This window comes from Pipistrellus hanaki (assembly GCF_964339955.1).
Source record: "Pipistrellus hanaki genome assembly, chromosome: 2".
Classification (NCBI taxonomy): domain Eukaryota; kingdom Metazoa; phylum Chordata; class Mammalia; order Chiroptera; family Vespertilionidae; genus Pipistrellus; species Pipistrellus hanaki.
Genome location: NC_140504.1, coordinates 75,349,325 through 75,368,636, shown reverse-complemented (window position 1 = coordinate 75,368,636; position 19,312 = coordinate 75,349,325). Strand labels below are relative to the sequence as shown.

General features: G+C 37.1%; 1 protein-coding gene across 1 annotated transcript in view; it reads left to right on the top strand.

Moving 5' to 3' along the window:
• Positions 1-19,312, top strand: part of EPHA6 (EPH receptor A6) — an 848,112-nt gene that overhangs the window by 654,982 nt on the left and 173,818 nt on the right. The window contains exon 12 of the mRNA XM_084875438.1: positions 7,177-7,302. Coding sequence (XP_084731564.1) covers positions 7,177-7,302 — 126 coding nt within the window. The remainder of the gene's footprint in view (positions 1-7,176; positions 7,303-19,312) is intronic.

Here is a 19,312-nt window from a genome sequence, read left to right as displayed (position 1 = left end):
GGACCATGGTCGGCAAACTGCGGCTCGAGAGCCACATGCGGCCCTTTGGCCCCTTGAGTGTGGCTCTTTTACAAAATACCACATGTGGGCATGCACGTAGAGTGTGATTGAAACTTCGTGGTCCATGTTATTATGTAACAAGACCCAAAATGGAGGAGTCGGTTTTCGGCTCTCAAAAGAAATTTCAATCGTTTTCCTGTTGATATGTGGCTTTGTTAACTAATGTGTTTGCCGACCACTGCCCTAGGAGACGTATAAGTAAACATATTGCGGCAAGAGATGTCTGAAATTTGGGGTCCTATGGTTTCTTCTAAGACTTTTATGGTTTCAGGATTTACATTTAGGTCCTTTCTCCATTTTGAGTCTATTCTTGTGTATGGTGTAAGTTGGTGTCTAGTTTCATTTTTTTGGATGTAACTGTCCAATTTTCCCAACACCTTTAATTGAAGAGACTGTCTCTGCTCCAACGCTCTTGCCTCCTTTGTCAAATTGAGCACAGTGGCTTGGATCAATTTCTGGGTTCTCTGTTCTGTTCCATTGATCTATATGCTTGTTCTTGTGCCAGTACCAGGTTGTTTTGAATACAGTGGCTTTGTAGTAAATCTTGATATCTGATATTCCTCCAACTTTGTTCCTCTTTCTCAATATTGCTGCAGCTATTCTGAGTCTTTTTTGGTTCCATATAAATTTTTGGAGAATTTGTTCTAGGTCTGTGAAATATGCCATCAGTATTTTAATAGGTATTGCATTGAATCTCTATTTCAATGCAGTACCTATAAACTAACAGCCGGGTTCTTACGGCTGTTAGTCTTCCTCGCTAAAGATGTAACTATTAGAGCTGAGGCTTGATCCACTATCATGGAAAACTAGGAAGCATAGGCTCAACCACACATAATAGGATTGTGGTTTCCTTCTCTCAGTGGAGGAAAGAATAGTGTAAAGCTATAAATTATTGTAACAAAACTAGAAGAGAGAGAGAGAGAGGAGAAAAAACCTGAGATAACACAAGAAACTGAGGGAAACACACAGTCTGACAAAAAAAAAGGACAAGTTAAATTCAATTTATCTATGTGATAGGTGGATAAATTGGTGGGGAAAGAAAAAAGAGCAAAAATGATATCAAGAAAACAAAACAAAAAAAAAAAAGGTAAGAGAAAAAAGAAAAATAAGAAAAAATATATGGGGAGAAAACTACATAACAAGCAAATAAACAAACAAAAAAATGCAAACAAATGCCCAGGAAAAAGGGGGAGACAGGATCTGCAGAGGCAGAGCTTAGATACATAAAGTAAGGTTAAGGAATTAAATAAATTGGGGAAGAACCCTGGTTAAGTATAGAAGAGGCAGAAAGAAAATGAGTGGGTAAGAAAAAAGGAAAAATAAAATAATAAGAATAAGAAAATAAAAATAAATAAAAAGATAAACAAAAATTTGTTTTAATTTATCTATTCATTTATTTTCTATTGTTGGAAAATGGAGAAAAAAGAACAGGTCAGCTGGTTTAGTGAGTGAAATTAATTAAACAATTAGGAGAAGAAGAGAGCAAGAGAGGAGGGAAAAAAACAAGCATAAAAAATAATTGACTAGCTAAGAAAGAGAAAGGAGAAGGCTGCTTGGAGCAGGGGAAAGGAAATTAGATATATTAATAAGCCAACAGAGACTATAATAATAATAACACGTCAATAAAGTAGATAAAGAAGATCAATTTTTAGAAAGGGTAAAAAGAAAGGAAAGAGAAAAACTAAAGTGGGGACAGGAGAAGAGAGAACAGGATGAAAGAGGGAGAAGTGAGAAAGAAAAGGGTGTAAAATATAAAAGAAAAAAATAAAATAACAAAAACATAAAAATAGAATGAAGAAAAAATAATACAAAAAAATAAAATAAAATAATCCTTTTTTAACAAAATAAAAAAGTGAAGTGTTGTTCACTTCAGCCAAGTGTTAATGCCCCTGGGGGCTGGTTTAAGACCCCACTCTTTCTTTCAGCCTGCCACTTCTCAGTTTCCTGTTAGGGAGTCAGCACTGTGTTGAAGTTCCATCCACCTTTCCTCTGTTTTAGTCTCCAAGGCCTTGGATGCAAGTAGGCGGGACCAAGCTGCCCACTTTGCCTGTCTGCCTGCTGTTAATCTTAATCTCTCAAGTGTCTGTTTCTGACAGGGCTATAGGTGGGAGTGGTGCCATATAGCTTTCTGGTACTGAACAGCCCCTCTTCCACCCAGTCCCCGAGGGCTCTTTGGGGCTATTCAGAGTCTTTTTGTCCTTTATACAGCTCAAGTGGTTGGCTGGGTGTGGCTGTATTTGCTATCTTGAGACTGCTGGGAGGGCTGGCTCTTCAGGAGAAAAATGGCTGCTTAGGTTTGCAGGGTCAGGAATGTCTTAGTGATAGATTCCTGGTCACCTCTCCCCGATCCACTCTCCTCCTCAGCCTCTCCCCAGACTCCACAAGTCCATACCTCAACTTGCACCACAGTCTCGGTGAGTGTTTGCATTTGAAAGTTCCTATGAACTAAGTTTAGCGAATAAAAGCAAAGACAAAACAGAGACAAAGCAACCACAGGACTGCGAGGTCCCCCCTCTCTGTTCCCAGCCCTCCTTCCCCCACAGCACGGCCGGCTCGGCAGCTCTTCAGGCTGCCTTTCGGGGGCAGCCTCTTGCAGCTGTGACTTAGATCTAGACCAGTGTTTCCCAACCTTCTCTCATGATGAGAATCGCCTGGTGGAGTTGTTAAAACACAGATTCCTGAATCCCAACTAAGAAGTGCTAAACTAGAATTTTTGGGAACATATAGGTAAAATTGTATACTTAACTAGTGCTCTAACACAGATGTTATATACAGAGCACTAAGTTAGGTATGCAATTTTACCTATATGTTCCCAAAAATTCTAGTTTAGCACTTCTTAGTTGGGATTCAGGAATCTGTGTTTTAACAACTCCACCAGGCGATTCTCATCATGAGAGAAGTTTGGGAAACACTGATCTAGACTCCCAACCAGCAGCAGCCCCGTGGACTTCCTTTCCACTGTCGGGTGTCCCTCTGTCCCCGAGGGACGCAGGCTTGATGCCGTGCAGCTTCCTTCTGACCCTCTCGGTCTGGTGGTCACATGACTCTCCTGCCCAGATCCCCAGTCCTACTGTTCTCCAGGCGTCCTCTGTCCTTCCCGGCTGTGAATTGTCTCACCAGCGGTGTCTACTTTGTCAATTCCAGGTGGATGTTATTTGATTAGTTGTTCCTTCTGTCTGCTCTAGGATGAGGTTCAGGACATGTCTGCCCATTCGGCCACCATCTTTCCTCTCCCCCAAGATCTTTTACTCCTGTACTATGTTTCTCAGGAGATGTTACTAACATTTTGAGACAGGATTTTCCTTGTGGAGGTAGCATATCACTTTTTACAATACTTTTAGTATCCATCCTGACCCTTACCCACCAAACAGCAGTAATGCCTTTCCCCACTCACAATGTTCCCTAAGGAGCATGAAAAGCCACTGAGCTGATGAGAGACAGATAAATCACTGACCCAGGCACCCAGTGACTTACATCAAATTACCTTGTGCCATTAGTTAATAGTGTCTGTTATTCATCTGATATCTGTAACTGTTGTAAATGTTATGAGATTGGGATTGCCATACTTAGCAAATAAAAACCCAGAATGCCCAGCTATCTGGCAGCTCCATATTAGAAACAATGCAAATGCTAATGTTACATTTCATTCTCTCTTTACCCCACTGACTTGGGAATGCCAGCAAACTGGAAACTCAAGTATTTGGGATTTAGAAAAATGTGTTAATCGATACATCTTCTATTATAAGCTTGTAATGGCTAAAGGAATATTCTCATCATATAAAAATCTAATTTGTAACAACAAATAATTAGTCTATTGAATGTAACTAAAAACAAAATACTCATGAAAATTTATATTTCTCCTGCTACAGATATTAGACACTAGAGGCTTAGTGCATGAAATTATGTGCACTTGGAGACGGGGATCCCTCAGCCTTGCCTGTGCCCTCATGCAGTCCAGTACCCCTCAGCAGACATCCCTCTCACAGTCCGGGACCCCTCACTCCTTACTGCCCACCTGCAGCAGAGGCGAGAGAGGCTCCCACCACTGCCACTGCCCTCGCCAGCCATGAGTACAGCTTCTGGCTGAGCAGTGCTCCCCCTGTGGGAGCACCCTGGGCAGCAGGGGGAAGCTCCTGAGTTGAACATCTTCCCCCTGGTGGTCAATGCGTGTCATAGCAACCAGTTGTTCCACCGTTCAGTCGATTTGCATATTAGGGTTTTATTATATAGGATTGTATATTCTTCAGCTATAATGTACTTAAAAAAAAAGCCAAAGATAGTCAGCAATTTAAGAAATAGGGCAAGCCAGACTCAAATAATTTCATATCAAATCTGAAAGGTTCATGATCTTCATTTCTTGTGTAATAAGAAGAGATAAGGGGATTATGACAAAGAATAATTTCAATTTTCCTGATTGAATTGGGAAAACTTAGACCTCTAATATTTTCATACAATCTCTGTTGACATGACTGACATTAAGGAGAAAAATGATAAGGCATTATTATCACATAATATGATATTTCAACTGAAAATATACTCATGTACACCAGTTTTCTGCTTGTTTGTTTCAGATTTTTTTTTTTAAAGTGATAATTCCTTAAGGAAGATATGCCACAATGAATGAAATAGCTTTTAACCCATAGTAAAGAAACATAGAAAAGCCATTATGGTTGATGCAGCAAGTTTAGGAGAATGAAAGTTGTTATTAAATATGACAGGCTGTCATGACCAAAAAAAAAAAAAAAAAAAAGTAATTGATGCAAACATAGAAATAAAATTATATTTGTAGTTAGTTCCTTTCAAGGAGTTAAAATAATGGAAATCTTTTCTAAGTTAACAGTTTGGAATAACGTTGGCAAAAACAGCAAAACCTTGGATTAGAAATCTCTAAATGTGAAGCATATTAACATTATTTAGTGTCACTGCTCCACATGCTTTTGTTTTTCTTCACATTTCCTTTAAAATAATTACATTTATATCCCCTTTGGTTTCCTGTGCATGATTATGTTATTCTTTTTCTCTGTGACTTAGTATTTTGAACCAGGCTTCCTATTACTTGGCTTCAATAAATCCATAATCAGCTAAAATTGGATTATTTTTGCTTTTCACAGCACATAATAAAATCTGAATTTCCTGTAATTATTTTCCCTGTTGTAAAATCACCATTTCTTTTATGACTTTAAATAAGAATGCTGTATAAATATATGCTATTATGATCTCCACCTGGTACTCAGTGAAGCACCTTCATTAGGAACATTTTCTCAGACAGCGATGAGGCATTGCACACGGACACATATTAACTTTGTGCTTGGTGATAAATATCCCATCCGTAACAAAGGAGAAATTAGTTTCACTGTTAGTGGAAAGTTACCCCAGAGCAATGTCTGGCCTCCCTCTTGCCACTTTTGCCACGCCTCCTAAGGCTTAAGGGACTTCATCCCTGCTGGACAATTTTACTAAAGCCCCATGAAATCAACAACAAAGCCAGTTTACTCAGAGTACGTGATTTTCTTTCAGTGGTTTCTTTAATCCAGTGTACAATGCATAAGACTCCCCCGTTAAAACGTTCTTTGTAACTTTGATCTTTCCTAAAAACATCTCTAAAGATCTAAGAAATGCTGGCCTTTAGTACCAAGTGTCTCCATAGAAGCAAGATTCATAGTGTATGGTATACCAGATCCCTATAATCCTGGTCTAATTTCAAAGCCTCAAATTTTGACTTAAAAAGGTTGCAAAATTTGTATCAAGAAACAGAGTGAAGTCTAAAAAAACAAACAAACGAACAAACAAACTTGTCCTAGCTGGTTTGGTGCAGTGGAAAGAGCATCAGGTTTGATTCAGGCCAAGGGCACATGGCTGGATTGTGGGCTCAGTCCCCAGTAGGGGTTGTGCAGGAGGCAGCTGCTCAATGATTCTCTCTCATCATTGATGTTACTATATCCCTCTCCCTTCCTCTCTGAAATCAATAAAAACATATTTAGAAAAAAATAAAAATAAGGAACTTGCTAACTCTGAGCTTGTGGGAAGAGAGATCTTAGGTCTCCACATACAAAAACTGCTGGGCCACAAATGAAATGCATTTCTTACACAACAACCAGCATAACTTACTTTGGGGCATTATTTTTATTTAAACTTAGATATACCATATCTTCCCAGTGCTGCCCACGCACTGGTAATGCATATATACTAAATTCACTTCTGAGTGATTTTCGTGGCTTTAAGGTCATTGAAACACCAACATAATAATCCTACTACAATTCCAGAGTGCACGGTTTCCAATTCATATTCAGACTTGAGAAATCTCCCAAAGAGGAAGTGGCTCCGTGTTTGTTTTTTATCTATAGTGGAAGTTTGTGTCCTGGGAGTCTGTCAGCTGCCTGATATCACTTTCCCTTTAAAGTAGGCCTCAGTTTGCTGGTCTGTAAAATGAGAATTTTTTGACTGGATGATTTCTTAAATCCTTCTTTGCTCTGACATTCTTTGATTCTATGTTTCATTATATAATTTTATGAATAAATTTCCAAGTAATTTACTTTATTTTTTGCTTCACAACTGCCTTCCCCAAAATGGAAAAGCATGTGGTTCTACCTTTGCAAACTCTGATGTCTTATCCCAAATAGAAAAGTGTAACAAATTAAGAGTGGTGTATGTTGGTTTTCTTCCCACTCTTTCAAAAACATGTGTACTTACTGCCACGTACGAAAGTTTTTCTTATTTGAAGCACTGAAACTAACATATCAAAATTAAAGCACTGTTCCTTCTAGTGGGCACTATTGTGGCTATTTCCACATATCTGTAATCTGAATTCTGCAGGCAGACAACATCAGTAATGTGCATTTATATCCCCTTGGTCAAATGTAGGTTTAGAACATTTATTTTAGCATTCGGATGCTTCTAAAAGCTCTTTAATTATAACTAGTTAAAATAGTTTTCTTTTTAAAAACACTAGGTTGATCTTTTAAAAATTTATGAAAATGTATTGTTTTCCTTTTAATTTCATAGCTTCCTTGTAAGGTTTGATGGGTTTGCTGATTATAGGTTTTATCCCAGTTAAATGATCAACAACTTTTCCACAAAGAAGATTTTGATGAATGTCAATTTTTGATCTTTTAAAAGGGTCCTTCCCGGCCATTGGGATGGAGACGCTGTGCCCCAGCTTCCTGAGGGCCGGCTTTCTGAGCAGCATCCAGGCTCCGACGCCAGTGGCAGCGGGAGGGTCGCTGCCCCCCAGGCTCCCGGCTGGTACGTATTTCAGGTGAAATTTCCTGCCGTCATAGACAGCAGGAGGACTGTGCTCACAGCTGATAGATCCACAATAAATATATATATATATATTTATTGTGGATCTATATTTATTGTGGATATATATTTCTAAAGTACATTGTTGAGAGAAATGCAAGTGACTTTGTTTAAATGCAGGAATCACATTTATGGTAGCCAGTGCTGTGGAAATGGTAAGAAGTAGAAGGAAGATCGGTAACCTGAGCACCTCAATAGCACAGGGCTGACATTTTAAAATGCAAGTTTTAAATTTAATAAGCCAGTTTGTGGATTATCTGTGGTATCTTTATAGTCAAAATTGTGTGTTCTCTATCATTTTGTAAAATATCCAGCTGCCTTCTTCCCTTGTACCTGGAGAATGCAAACCTACTTTATATTTTATATGTGTCTTAACAAAAGAGCACTAAGATTGAGTCTTGGAGTTTTTAAATCATAATTCTTCTTTTTGTCATAATTAGTAATTATGCTACAAATTATGGTGATGACACCAATGCATTCCGGAGAGCTGGCCCAGCCACCAGTATACTGGGACCATTTAAAAAGACTGGGAAATCCAGTAGAAACAAAATCCCAACATGCACATTTCTTAGTAAAATTATACCAACAAAGCCCAAGATTATTGTATTGATAGTTTTCTTTTGCCTTTTATTTACACTTGCCTACTTAATTAAAACATACAAGGAGTTACAAACTATAAATAAGCTTTGATGCCATTTGGTTTTATCATTGTATAATTACTGACATGATTGGAGACGTCATGACCATCAATGCCGCACTGATAGATTAAGAACCAAAAATGTATGTGAATTCAAAATTAGCAATTTTAATTCTCATGAGTGTTTGCCACGTTTTTCTCTCCCTAGAAACGAAAAGGATATCAAGTGCACATTTTTTGTCTTTGTTGTTGCAAACATAAAAATGTAACTTTCATAAATATCATTAATATCTCAGTTATTGGAATTAGGAGATGAATGGATTATCTGTATTTTAATGGCTTAATTCTTGACTCTTGATAACAAATCTTGGTGGATTTAGGTATGTGTGGCCAAAATGACATAACAGAGTTTGGTAGTGACTTAAATTATTCAACATCACTGATAAAAAATAATAACAATAACCCTTGTTTAGCCACTGAGAATAATAGAAGCCGGACGAGGTTTCTGTAACACATGCACAGAAACCACTTTCTTGAGAGAGATCGAAGAGAACACTGTAGCATTCCATTCCTCTAGGCTTTACGCCAAATTTGCCTCTAGCTTTCATGGGAGAGAAAACTCAGTTCAATTTTCATGACTTAAATATAAATCAGGTGTAACAAAATTGCTTCATAAAAAGTTTATAGATCTAAACTTGTTTCTGTTCCCTCAAACAGAAATTAACTTAACTCACTTCTCCTTAGTTTATGTAACTCTGATAAGGGATCCGTGGAAATTTCTCTCCCACTTTCAGTAATGATTGCTGTGATTTCCGAGGTAGTTTTTATCCTCTTCCATTCAACTATAGCTTGTTTCCCAAGAATTTTCTTTATAATTTTGTGCAAAGAGGAAGAAAGCCATAATCATGGGTTTTTATTGTTTCATATTAAAAAGGAAAAAAAAGCTAAAGTATTTCTGTGCCACAGGGTAGCTGAGCTGATGGCCCTTGCAGTCAGTTTGAGGGCAGGAAGCAGTTCCTCCCTTGACCTATAGCCTGGCACTGCAAACAGCTGGCCAAAGGTCCATGTCCTCCGGGCAGTAATTAATTTGCTTTCCACCAGTTGGCTGTATGTTGCAATACTTCGAAGGTCCCTGAAGACTTCTGCTGTGTCCTTCAAAGAATCACAAAACCTGTCCTAGTGGTGATGCTAATTTAGCTCTCATTACTACGTTAATCAGATTTAAATGAGATCCATGTCTTATATAAACTCGTTTCTTTATATTCATGTCACACTGCACTATCAAGGAGCCATATTTTATAGCACTTATTTTTATATTAACTACAATAATAGAATTATTGAATAGTGGGACCATAAAGCAATGTAAATATAAATTTAAAGCAATGTAAATATAAATAATATTGGGACCATAAAAAATGGTCCATAAAAAATATAAATATAAATAATAGTGGGACCATAAAACAATGTAAATAATTGACAACTCTTACATAAATACTAATTTTACACCTAAAATTAGTATTTATGTAAGAGTTGTCAATTATTTACATTGTTTATATTTGGTTCTCTTTATCCAACAGTTTTGCATCTATGAACTCAACAAACCTCAGTTGGAAAATATTTGAGAAAAGAAATTCCAGAAAGTTCCAAAAGGCAAAACTTGAAAATATTTGAGAAAAATAATTCCCAAAAGTTCCAAAAAGCAAAACTTGCCACACACCAAGCATTATACTGAATTCATGCAAATGAAATTATGCATGAGCATACCCTACTGTAACTTATATGCTATATGGGTTATATGCAAATGCAACCCATTTTATATAAAGGACTTCAGCATCCTTGGATTTCCCGGTTGGAGGGAAGGAGCTAGAATTAACCTAGTGTGGATACCTAGGGACTAGAAAGACCTGGTAAAGGCTTATTATTCTTAGTTTTAAATCAAGAACAACACCAGGATATAATTGGCTGACAGTTGAATAGCAAGTATCCTATCTAATAAGGAGCGCTAATTGACCATCACATCTTCACAATGATGGCGGCACCCACAGACACAATGGTGGTGCCCAGTCCTCTCACCCCCCAGGGCTGGCCCAAGGAGCAGGCAAGCCTTGGATGGAAGCTGCCCAGCCGCCAAAGGCTGCCTGAGGCTCAGATAACCAGGGCCGGCCGAGGCTTGCGCTGCCGGCAGTGGCAGCAGCAGAGGTGTGATGGGGCATCACCTTTCCCTGATCACCGGGTCACCTCCCGCTCCTGAGGGCTCCTGGACTGTGAGAGGGGGCAGGCCAGGCTGAGGGAACCCCCTCCAGTGCATAAATTTTCATGCACCGGGTCTCTAGTATTCATATATTTAATGCAATGTCTTTCATATAGTAGACACCTAATGAAGTAAGAAAATCACAGGAGAGAAGAAGAAGGGAGAGCAAAGGTTGGAAGAGAGGGGAGAAGACAAGAGAAAGAAGGAGATGGGGAAAGAAAGGAGAAATTAAAATGGCATAACTGAAATTAGGACTTTTACTATCAAAGTCTTTCCTACTATATTCCTCCCTATTGAAGTCAAATTCTACTCCTTGAGAAGAATGAATGTGGCTATTCTAAATATATTATCAGGCATATACGCTAAGCTTGCTCTCTTTACTATATCTAGTTTTTTAATTTAATTCTATAATCTAACTATTCTCAGAAGTGGGATAGAACATTTTAATATGCCATTGACTATTCATTCTATAAACAATCTTTGACTAGTAGCTCACCTCATGGCAGACTCTGTCTCTACCATAATCTTTTATATTATAGAGGGTTCCACATGCTTAACATACGTAAAGCAGAATAATAAAGTCATTGAGAAATAAAATTATGCAATGAAAATAATGGAGTAATAATGGAAATTTCATTGATTGAGTTTTCTCTGTCACTTTACAATAAGAATCTGACATCATATGATATCTTATATTTACATAAGATCCAAACATTACTGTTTTAAAAACTAAACTTATTTATAAAATAACAAAGAGTATTTATTATCTGACAATTACTTAGAAAATGCTATCCTAGGTTTAATACAATTTGGATCAACAAAATTAGCTTGAATTTTTCTGTCATTTTTTTCTGTCATTTGTAGGAGACTGGGAAAATAATATTTTTTTATTAATGAAGTCTATATATTATACATAGACTAGATTCTAGGCCAAACTGAAACATATACCTAAACTAACAATCGTTGTCGACTATAAGTGAAGGCTGTGAAAGAGAAAACAATGAAAACAGAGGGCATGTAGGATTTAGAAATGGATTAATTCTGAAAAAAAGGAAAATCAGTGTAGAAGATCTCCCTACAATTTCCTTTGTGGTTAATCTTAAAAGCTCTCAGTTATGGAAGGACAGTTCTTCAGAAGCCCCATCTCGGCTTCCTGCCTGTGCTTTACATACAGTACAATAAAGTATATAACACCTCCTTTGACATTTTTACCTGAGCTTCTTTTTGTTGCATGGCATGTGTTAAGTTCAAAGTAAATGGCAAAGATGGAATAAATAGTTGATTTCATCTTTTTTCCCTGCCTCTTACTGCCTTGGCAAATCCATGATTCTCCTCTGCCTACTCTGAACCAAATAGCAGCAGAAATATGAACACATGGGATTCAAAAATGAGATTTCATAATTAATAATAAAGTTTAATATTATTTAATTCTTTACCCTTTGGAAAGAGATTTGGATGAGCCTTGAACTCCAATAGCCAGACATTTTAATATTCTTATAACTGTCCCCTGACTAGCAATGTTAGGAAATGAATTCATAATTCAGTTGTCTGTAAACCATTAACAGATCCATATTAGACCATATCTATAGCAAAGGACTTACAATGCTGAGCCAATAATAAAATGTCTTCAATGTCCATTAACAATGATTATCAGTGTCTTCTTTTTACAGTTCATGTAAAATCCTATCTATATGGAGTCAGAGCAAATATTGCACATTTTTATTCTCAAGACAAATAAAATTTTCATTCATAAGACATACATTTTAAATGTTAGAAATAAGCCAGAATGACAAATAGGGTTAAAGCTGCTGAGAACCTAGGATCTAGTGAACATGATATTATCAGGTTTTGATGCATATAGAGGACTGCAGAAAAGCAGTAACAGAAATATAGAAGACTAGGTGGCAGACTTTGGAGGAATGTACAACGAGTTAAGGAAAATTGGCATGAACTCAATATGTCAAGGGAAATCAGTGGAAAAGTATATACCCTTTAAATACAATCAAACTGCAGTACAGAAAAATTGAAGCAAACCATTTTATTTCTTCATATGTTCAGGCATTCTAAAAAAAAAAAAAAAAAAAAAAAGTCAGTAACTTTGTTTTAGGTTCACAATTTGACATTTCAAAATTAATCACTTTTGACAAGACAGTTTCTGTTGACCACAGTTCTCCTGAGGATGGTTATTCTTTTCATGTTTTTGCAATATTTATGACAACTTACCTATTTTATATTTAACAATATATTGTTGTAACAAATATGCATACCATATAAGAAACAATGGTTTACTATTTTTAGCAAGAGATCTTCGGGGGGGGGGGGGGGGGCGGATCTTTCATTGAAAGGTGTGTATTTTACACATTTCTGCAGTTGAGAATGTTGCCTATTACCCTGAATGAGGTATATGTGAATGTGTGAGTCTGTGTGTGCCTACTTAAACCAAAAGGAAGACTGGATTAAATTTGCAATGTAAAATCCTGAATAAATGATTCAAATGTAAATTGTGGTAAAAAGAAAAGCCTTCATCTGGATTCCTAACTCCTGGCTTCTTTATTCCTTGTCATTTGTGTGATTTCAAGCCCCAATAGGTCCCTCCGTTCCCCCTGGCCAATTCTCCCCTAGAGAGCTCCCCTTTTGCAGTTTGAGCAGCTGCGGACTGCAGAAGGAAACCCTGGAGAACCACAATGATTAGAAAACTAGATTGGGGATCTGGGGCAGGTCTGGGCAGAAGACCAACATTATTCTATTCAGGACTCAAGAGAAGCTAAAGAGAGAGTCACTGATAAAACGATAAGAGAACACACTAGCCAACAGAAGCAAAAAGAAGGGGACATGAATGAGTGTACTTAGTCATGCCGTCATAAGCAATCCCTTTAAAATATTTGCAACACTGTTAGTTATAGGCTAGACAGTCACTTAAGGACGTGTTTGGGGATATGTGGATAGCTTCCAAAACCAGCACGAGAGAGGCTAGTCAGGTCATATCCAGTTTGCACTCAGTGAGTTCCAAAAAGCATGTAGATCATCCGTTGGTTCTTTGGCTTACTTGAGGAGACATACACAGAAGGTTAGAAAGTAAAATTATTTTCTTAAGACAACGTGAAAATACCATTTGGAATAAGAAAATCGGGATGGGAATATCTACAAAACTGAAGGTATAATTTGAACCCTCAATTTCATTTATAAAAACTTTAATGCAGGGTTTTATGAGTTAAGAATTCCTGTGGTCCTGATGTTGAAGCACGGGTCATGAACTCAGATTCCTTATGGATTATGCTTTCTTTATTAGCCTAAAATAACACAGACTATCTTTCCCTAAGAAAAAAAGGACATGAAAATCTTAAAAGAGCCTTTGATTAATCTCCCAGTATTTACTAGTTCTTTTTATTTCCCTAGTATCAGATTTTTAAAGCAGGTTTGGCCTTTGGCCTTAGCTATGCCTTCTTACTAACATAAATGCTTCTATCTTATTATCATATGACTCCTTTCTAAATGTTTGTGTAGAATTTCAGGTTTATGGAACCCTGAAATCTATAAGTGGAGAATCATCTTGGGTTCTTAAAAAAGTCAATGTTCTACATATAAAATTATATTTAACTGACATAGTGAGCAGCAGCATCTTTATGTAAGCTTGGCAGTGCATTAAAAAGAAAAACATACAGAGCTGCAGGATGCATTTGATAGCAAGGTCTTGAACATTTACAAAGAGACATGAAAAATCTTAAAAGAGCCTTTGAGTAATCTCCCAATTTTTCCTAGTTCTTTTCACCTCTCTATTTTCAGATTCTTTAAATAGGTTAACCTTTGGCCTTAGCTATGCTTTTCTTACTAGTACAAGTGCTTCTTTTATCTTACTATCATTTGAATAAGTTTAAATCTTAACAATCTGGATTTTATATATATGACTGCTCAAATTCTCAGTTGAGAACATATCTATCCCCTAGAGATACTCTTTCATTATTATTATTATTATGAATTGTGCCACCCATTTTGGTCCTAGTCAAAGAAACTATCATTCAATAATTTTTTTCTCACAAAGAAATATTCCAAAAAAACTGTACACAGCTTGCTGAATTAGCTGAGCCTCCATGTGAATCAGCGTTTAATCTTTTGTTGGCAGGGATAGTTGTGTTATTGTTTTGGCTTTAGTTGAAAATGTGACAAGAACTATCTGCTCAAATGCTTCTTCCTCTTCAGAGAGCCCCCATGATTCCCACAGGGCAGCGTGCATGCCCTGGTAAGCTGCTGGGCCACTTAAGAACATAGGTAAGGTGGGGATAGACCAGTGGTCGGCAAACTCATTAGTCAACAGAGCCAAATATCAACAGTACAACAACTGAAATTTCTTTTGAGATCCAAAACCGACTTCTGCGCATGGGCCACAAAGTTTCAATCGCACTGTATGTGCGCTCCCACACGTGGTATTTTTTGGAAGAGTCACACTCAAGGGGCCAAAGAGCTGCATGTAGCTCACAAGCCACAGTTTGCCAACCACTGGGATAGACCAACCCTGTTACAAAAATGTCTCATCTCAGCGTTCCTTCTTTTACCTTGTAGAACAAAGTACAGTGGAAGTCACCCTGTGGGACAATGTTGTCTTCTCAGAGTTCTGTTCACAGAAGTCTTATAGGGGTGTATTTAGCAATATTAGATTAAAAAAATAAAAATGATACCTCTTCATGAGGCCTGGTGTACAATGGCTGTAAACAGCAGCATCCTTGGTAGTGTATGCAACCTGTTGCTAGTGTAGGTTTCCTTAAGGGACCTTGGATTCAGCCCTTTCTGATGGACACTCGTGTCTGAAGTCATGCTGCCCTCAAACTAGGCTCCAAAATGGTGTGCAGGGTGCCTTTGGAAAGCCCAAGGCACAGTGGCGAGAATCCACATTGGCCAAGTCATCCTGTCCATCTGCACCAAGCTGCAGAACAAGGAGCATGTGATTGAGGCCCTACTCAGAGCCAAGTGCAAGTTCCCTGGCCACCAGAAGATCCACATCTAGAAGAAGTAGGGCTTTACAAAATTTAATGAGGATGAGTTTGAAGACATGGTGGCCGAGAAGCGCCTCATCCCAGATGGCTGTGGGGTCAAATACATCCCTAATCGTGGTCCCCTGGACAGATGGCGAGCCCTGCACTTGTAAGTCTCTGTGCTGCCCCCACCTTACACCCACCAATCAATCAACTTTCCATCCAAAAAACTAAAAATTATACTTCTTATAAGAGTTGCAGGGGAAAAAAAAATAACATATTCATGGAAGGAAAAAAAAAGGAAAGTGATAAGTATTTTAATTTACATCAGATATATGACCCTTTTAATTGATATCATATATATGACTCACTTAACAAATGTTTTCTTCATAAAAGTATCTCACCATACACAACCTATGTAGTTAATATACATTCAATATATCCTGTTTAGAGGTTTTTTATTTTTAAGTTTTCTTTTGATTAGTGAATGTTACAAAAAACTATAAAAGCTAAATATTGATCATTTCTACAACCATAAACACTTTTGAAGCCAGAAGTAGTGCAGAGCATTTGAAACACTTCTTTCTAGAAAATCTGATACATTTACTCTTTCCCTAAAGCTTTAGAACTCTTTCCTAAAACATTCAGGGTGTGGTCCTTGGTCAGGTAGCTCAGTTGGTTAGAGCCATGTCCTGAGACTGCAAGGTTGTAGGTTCAAACCCAGTTAGGGTACATACAAGAATCAACCAATGAATACACAAATCAATGTTTCTTTCTCTTCCTTCCTCTCTTCTCTAAAAATCAATTTTAAAAAACATTCAGGGTACATTAATACTTTTCCTAATGTCTTTCCCAGGGGATTTGCAGAAACATATCAAATGCTACTCCTAAATGTTCTCATATATGCCTTTTACAATTGAAATATGAACTGGTAAAGGAAATTTAAAGCCATTATCATAAGCTGATGTTGGGAAATAAGGGAAGCAAAATCTAAAGGTTTTCAGCAAATTTCCTTGGTACATATTTCCTGTTTATGCAGAATACTATAGGGCTCTGAAGGGCACAGTATTAAAAGCCTAGAATTTCTCAAGGACAAAACAAATTTGGGAGCAACACAGTGCCCAGTCCGTAATGCCTTTTCATGATGTGTTTTTATATGAGGCACTGAGATTTAGGATGAAACTTTATGTTCTCCAGATTACTGATGGAGACCTATTTTGGGGAATAACAAGATGTGGTCAAGCATTCAGACTCAGGAGCCGGATCATCTTGCTTCAAGCCCCAACTCTGCCAATTGCTCATTGTGTGTCTGGACAAGTTGTTTGAACTCTCAGTACATTGGTAATCTTATCTGTTAAACTGAACTAGTAATTATTATATACTCACCACAGAGGTTGGTATGAAGACCAAATGAGTTAACACAACAGTGCATAGGACATTGAAGAACTAGTTTTTAAAGTCAGTTATTATTGCATCTGTACTGATTTAAACATGGCATCTATTTTTAAATTATCTGTCCTGGCCGGTGTTCACAGTGGTTAGAGCATCAGCCCAAGCACTGAGTGGTCTCAGATTCAATTTCCAGTCAAGAGGGCACATACCTGGGTTGCAAGTTAGCTCCCTGTCCCCTGTCAGGGCTCATGTTGGGAAGCAACCAACCTATCTCTCTCTCTCTCTCTCTCTCTCTCTCTCTCTCTCTCTCTCTCTCTCTCTCTCTCCCCCCACCCCCCACTTCCACCCACCCTTCCACTCTCTCTGAAAAGCAATGGAAAAAATATCCTCGGGTGAGGATTAAAAAAAAATTATCTACACAAAATGTTTTTACAGGAAGAAATCAAGAACAAAGACAGCATAAAATTATTTGACATGAGTTTAATTTGGTTTTGAACTTAGACTTTAGATAGTTTTTCAAGTCATGACAATTCGCTAATGTGTTTTGTTCATTGTCACATAATGATAATTAAACTATTAATTATTATATAATCACTTACATATTTCATAATAATTGGAAAGCAGAAAGTCACAAATCAAATAATTTCAAAATGTTTTTAATTTTATCATCATCATATTACTTTTATAAATATGAATGCAGCACAAAATCAAGAAAGCCATTTTTAAAAATGCATGTGTTATTAAAATTTTGCAATATGATCAGTGTCTTATAGTGAAGACACATTCCAACATCAGGCATCCTTGGCAATGACTTTCTTTGTCAGTGAGACACTTCTAATTAAGAAGAAATCTTTTGCCCAGATGGTGGTTTCAGTAAGAAGAGAGACAGCACTGGCTGTCACTGGAGTAACGGAAGCACGTGGTATGCTCCTGCTCTCTGGGCCTGGCAGGAAAAGCGTGTTTGGTTTCTGTAGCCTCACCCCTGCCAGTCACTCTAGAACAAATCTAGATTAAGAAAGGCTCGTGTTTTCATAATGCAAATCACTTCTCCTAACTTCTGCTAAGCTGTTTTATCACCAAATAAAATAATTTATTCTTAGGCATTTCTCCAAGGACATTTGAATAACCTTTAAGTTTAAAAAAAGCCAAATAAAGAAGTTATGATAATCAAATCAATATAGTTATATAGATTTAGGGGTTTGGAATAGCTCTACAGTTAAAATCAGTTCCAGATTTATCCTAAAACCTGTTATTACAGATACAAATCTGTACATAAAGTATAGAAGACACAACATAGCTTGTTAGATAAAGTAAGAACCTACTTCCTTAAAAACTATGTATTATAGTATGTTATAATTTATAATAATAAAATAGCATTTTGATTATTTTACTACAAGAAAAAAACATCTTATACATTAAAATAATTTCAAACCTGTCAATTTCAGGTGTATAGAATTTAAAATGACCTTTACGATCATCAAAAAAAGCTCCTAATGGCCTGGCCAGCACAGCTCAGTGGTTGAACATCGACCTATGAAAGAGGAGGTCACAGTTCGATTCCCAGTAGGGGCATATGCCCCAGGTTAAGTGTAGGAGGCAGCCAGTCAGTGATTCTCTCTCATCATTGATGATTCTGTCTCTCTCTCCCTCTCTTTTCCTCTTTGGGATCAACAAAAATATATTATTTTTTAAAAGCTCCTAAATATATTGACCTTAGTCATTTTTAGTAATGAACCTTTTTAACTCTGAAAGCCACTTTTTAGCTTAGGATTCATCGAAGTAAGATGTAACATACCCATTTATCCATTCATTGTTATTGGGTGATTTAATATTTAGTATCAGGCACTATTCTCTGTATTTTAAAACATCTCATTTAATCTTATATTTCAGGCAATGAAGGAGGTATTAATTCACCTCCTATTATTATGTATGTTATTTATAATATGCAATATACAAATATACAAATGGGGAATATACAGCATACAAATGGGGGGACCGAGGCAGTGAGAAGATAACTGAGTTCACTTGCCCAAGGTGGAAAAAAGTCTTCAGTATCCTGCTCTCTGTCTCCAATCCCTCAACTAACTGCACTGAGTACACAAGGACAAAGGGAACCGAACACCCAGTTTGTTTGGGACATGAGAATTTCAGTGCTAAAATCTGGAATTTACTGTATCAGCTAAAATGTAACTGGCAGTCATTTTTACTTTGCTACATAAGATATAAAAGAATGTGCATGCCCATCCTGTACTATAGTGAAATATGGAAATTATTCATTTGTGTGAAACTATTTTTTCCTGCAGAGTAAACAATATGAAAAGAAGAGGAAGCAGATAATGGTGCATACACAGGAAAGAAAGTAAAAGCACAGCAACATTTCTGAGTGCCAACTATTGCCAGACACTGTACTAATTACATGTTTTCTCGCTAAGCCTTTAAAATTTCATATGCAGTATGTGATAAATAGTACCTTCATTTTATACACACAAAGACTGAGAGAGCTAAAATAACTTGCCCAAGGTCATGCACTAGTAGGCATCAGAACTAAAATCTGAATTCTGTTTTTTCTTCAAAACCGTATATTTTACAATGCAAATAATTTAGAAGGTAGTCATTTGTCACTCAATTATTTCAGTATCTCTTTCTTGACCTAAAATTATTCTCAGAGGACACCTTTATGTGTGTGTTTCTTCTGGTATTTCATTC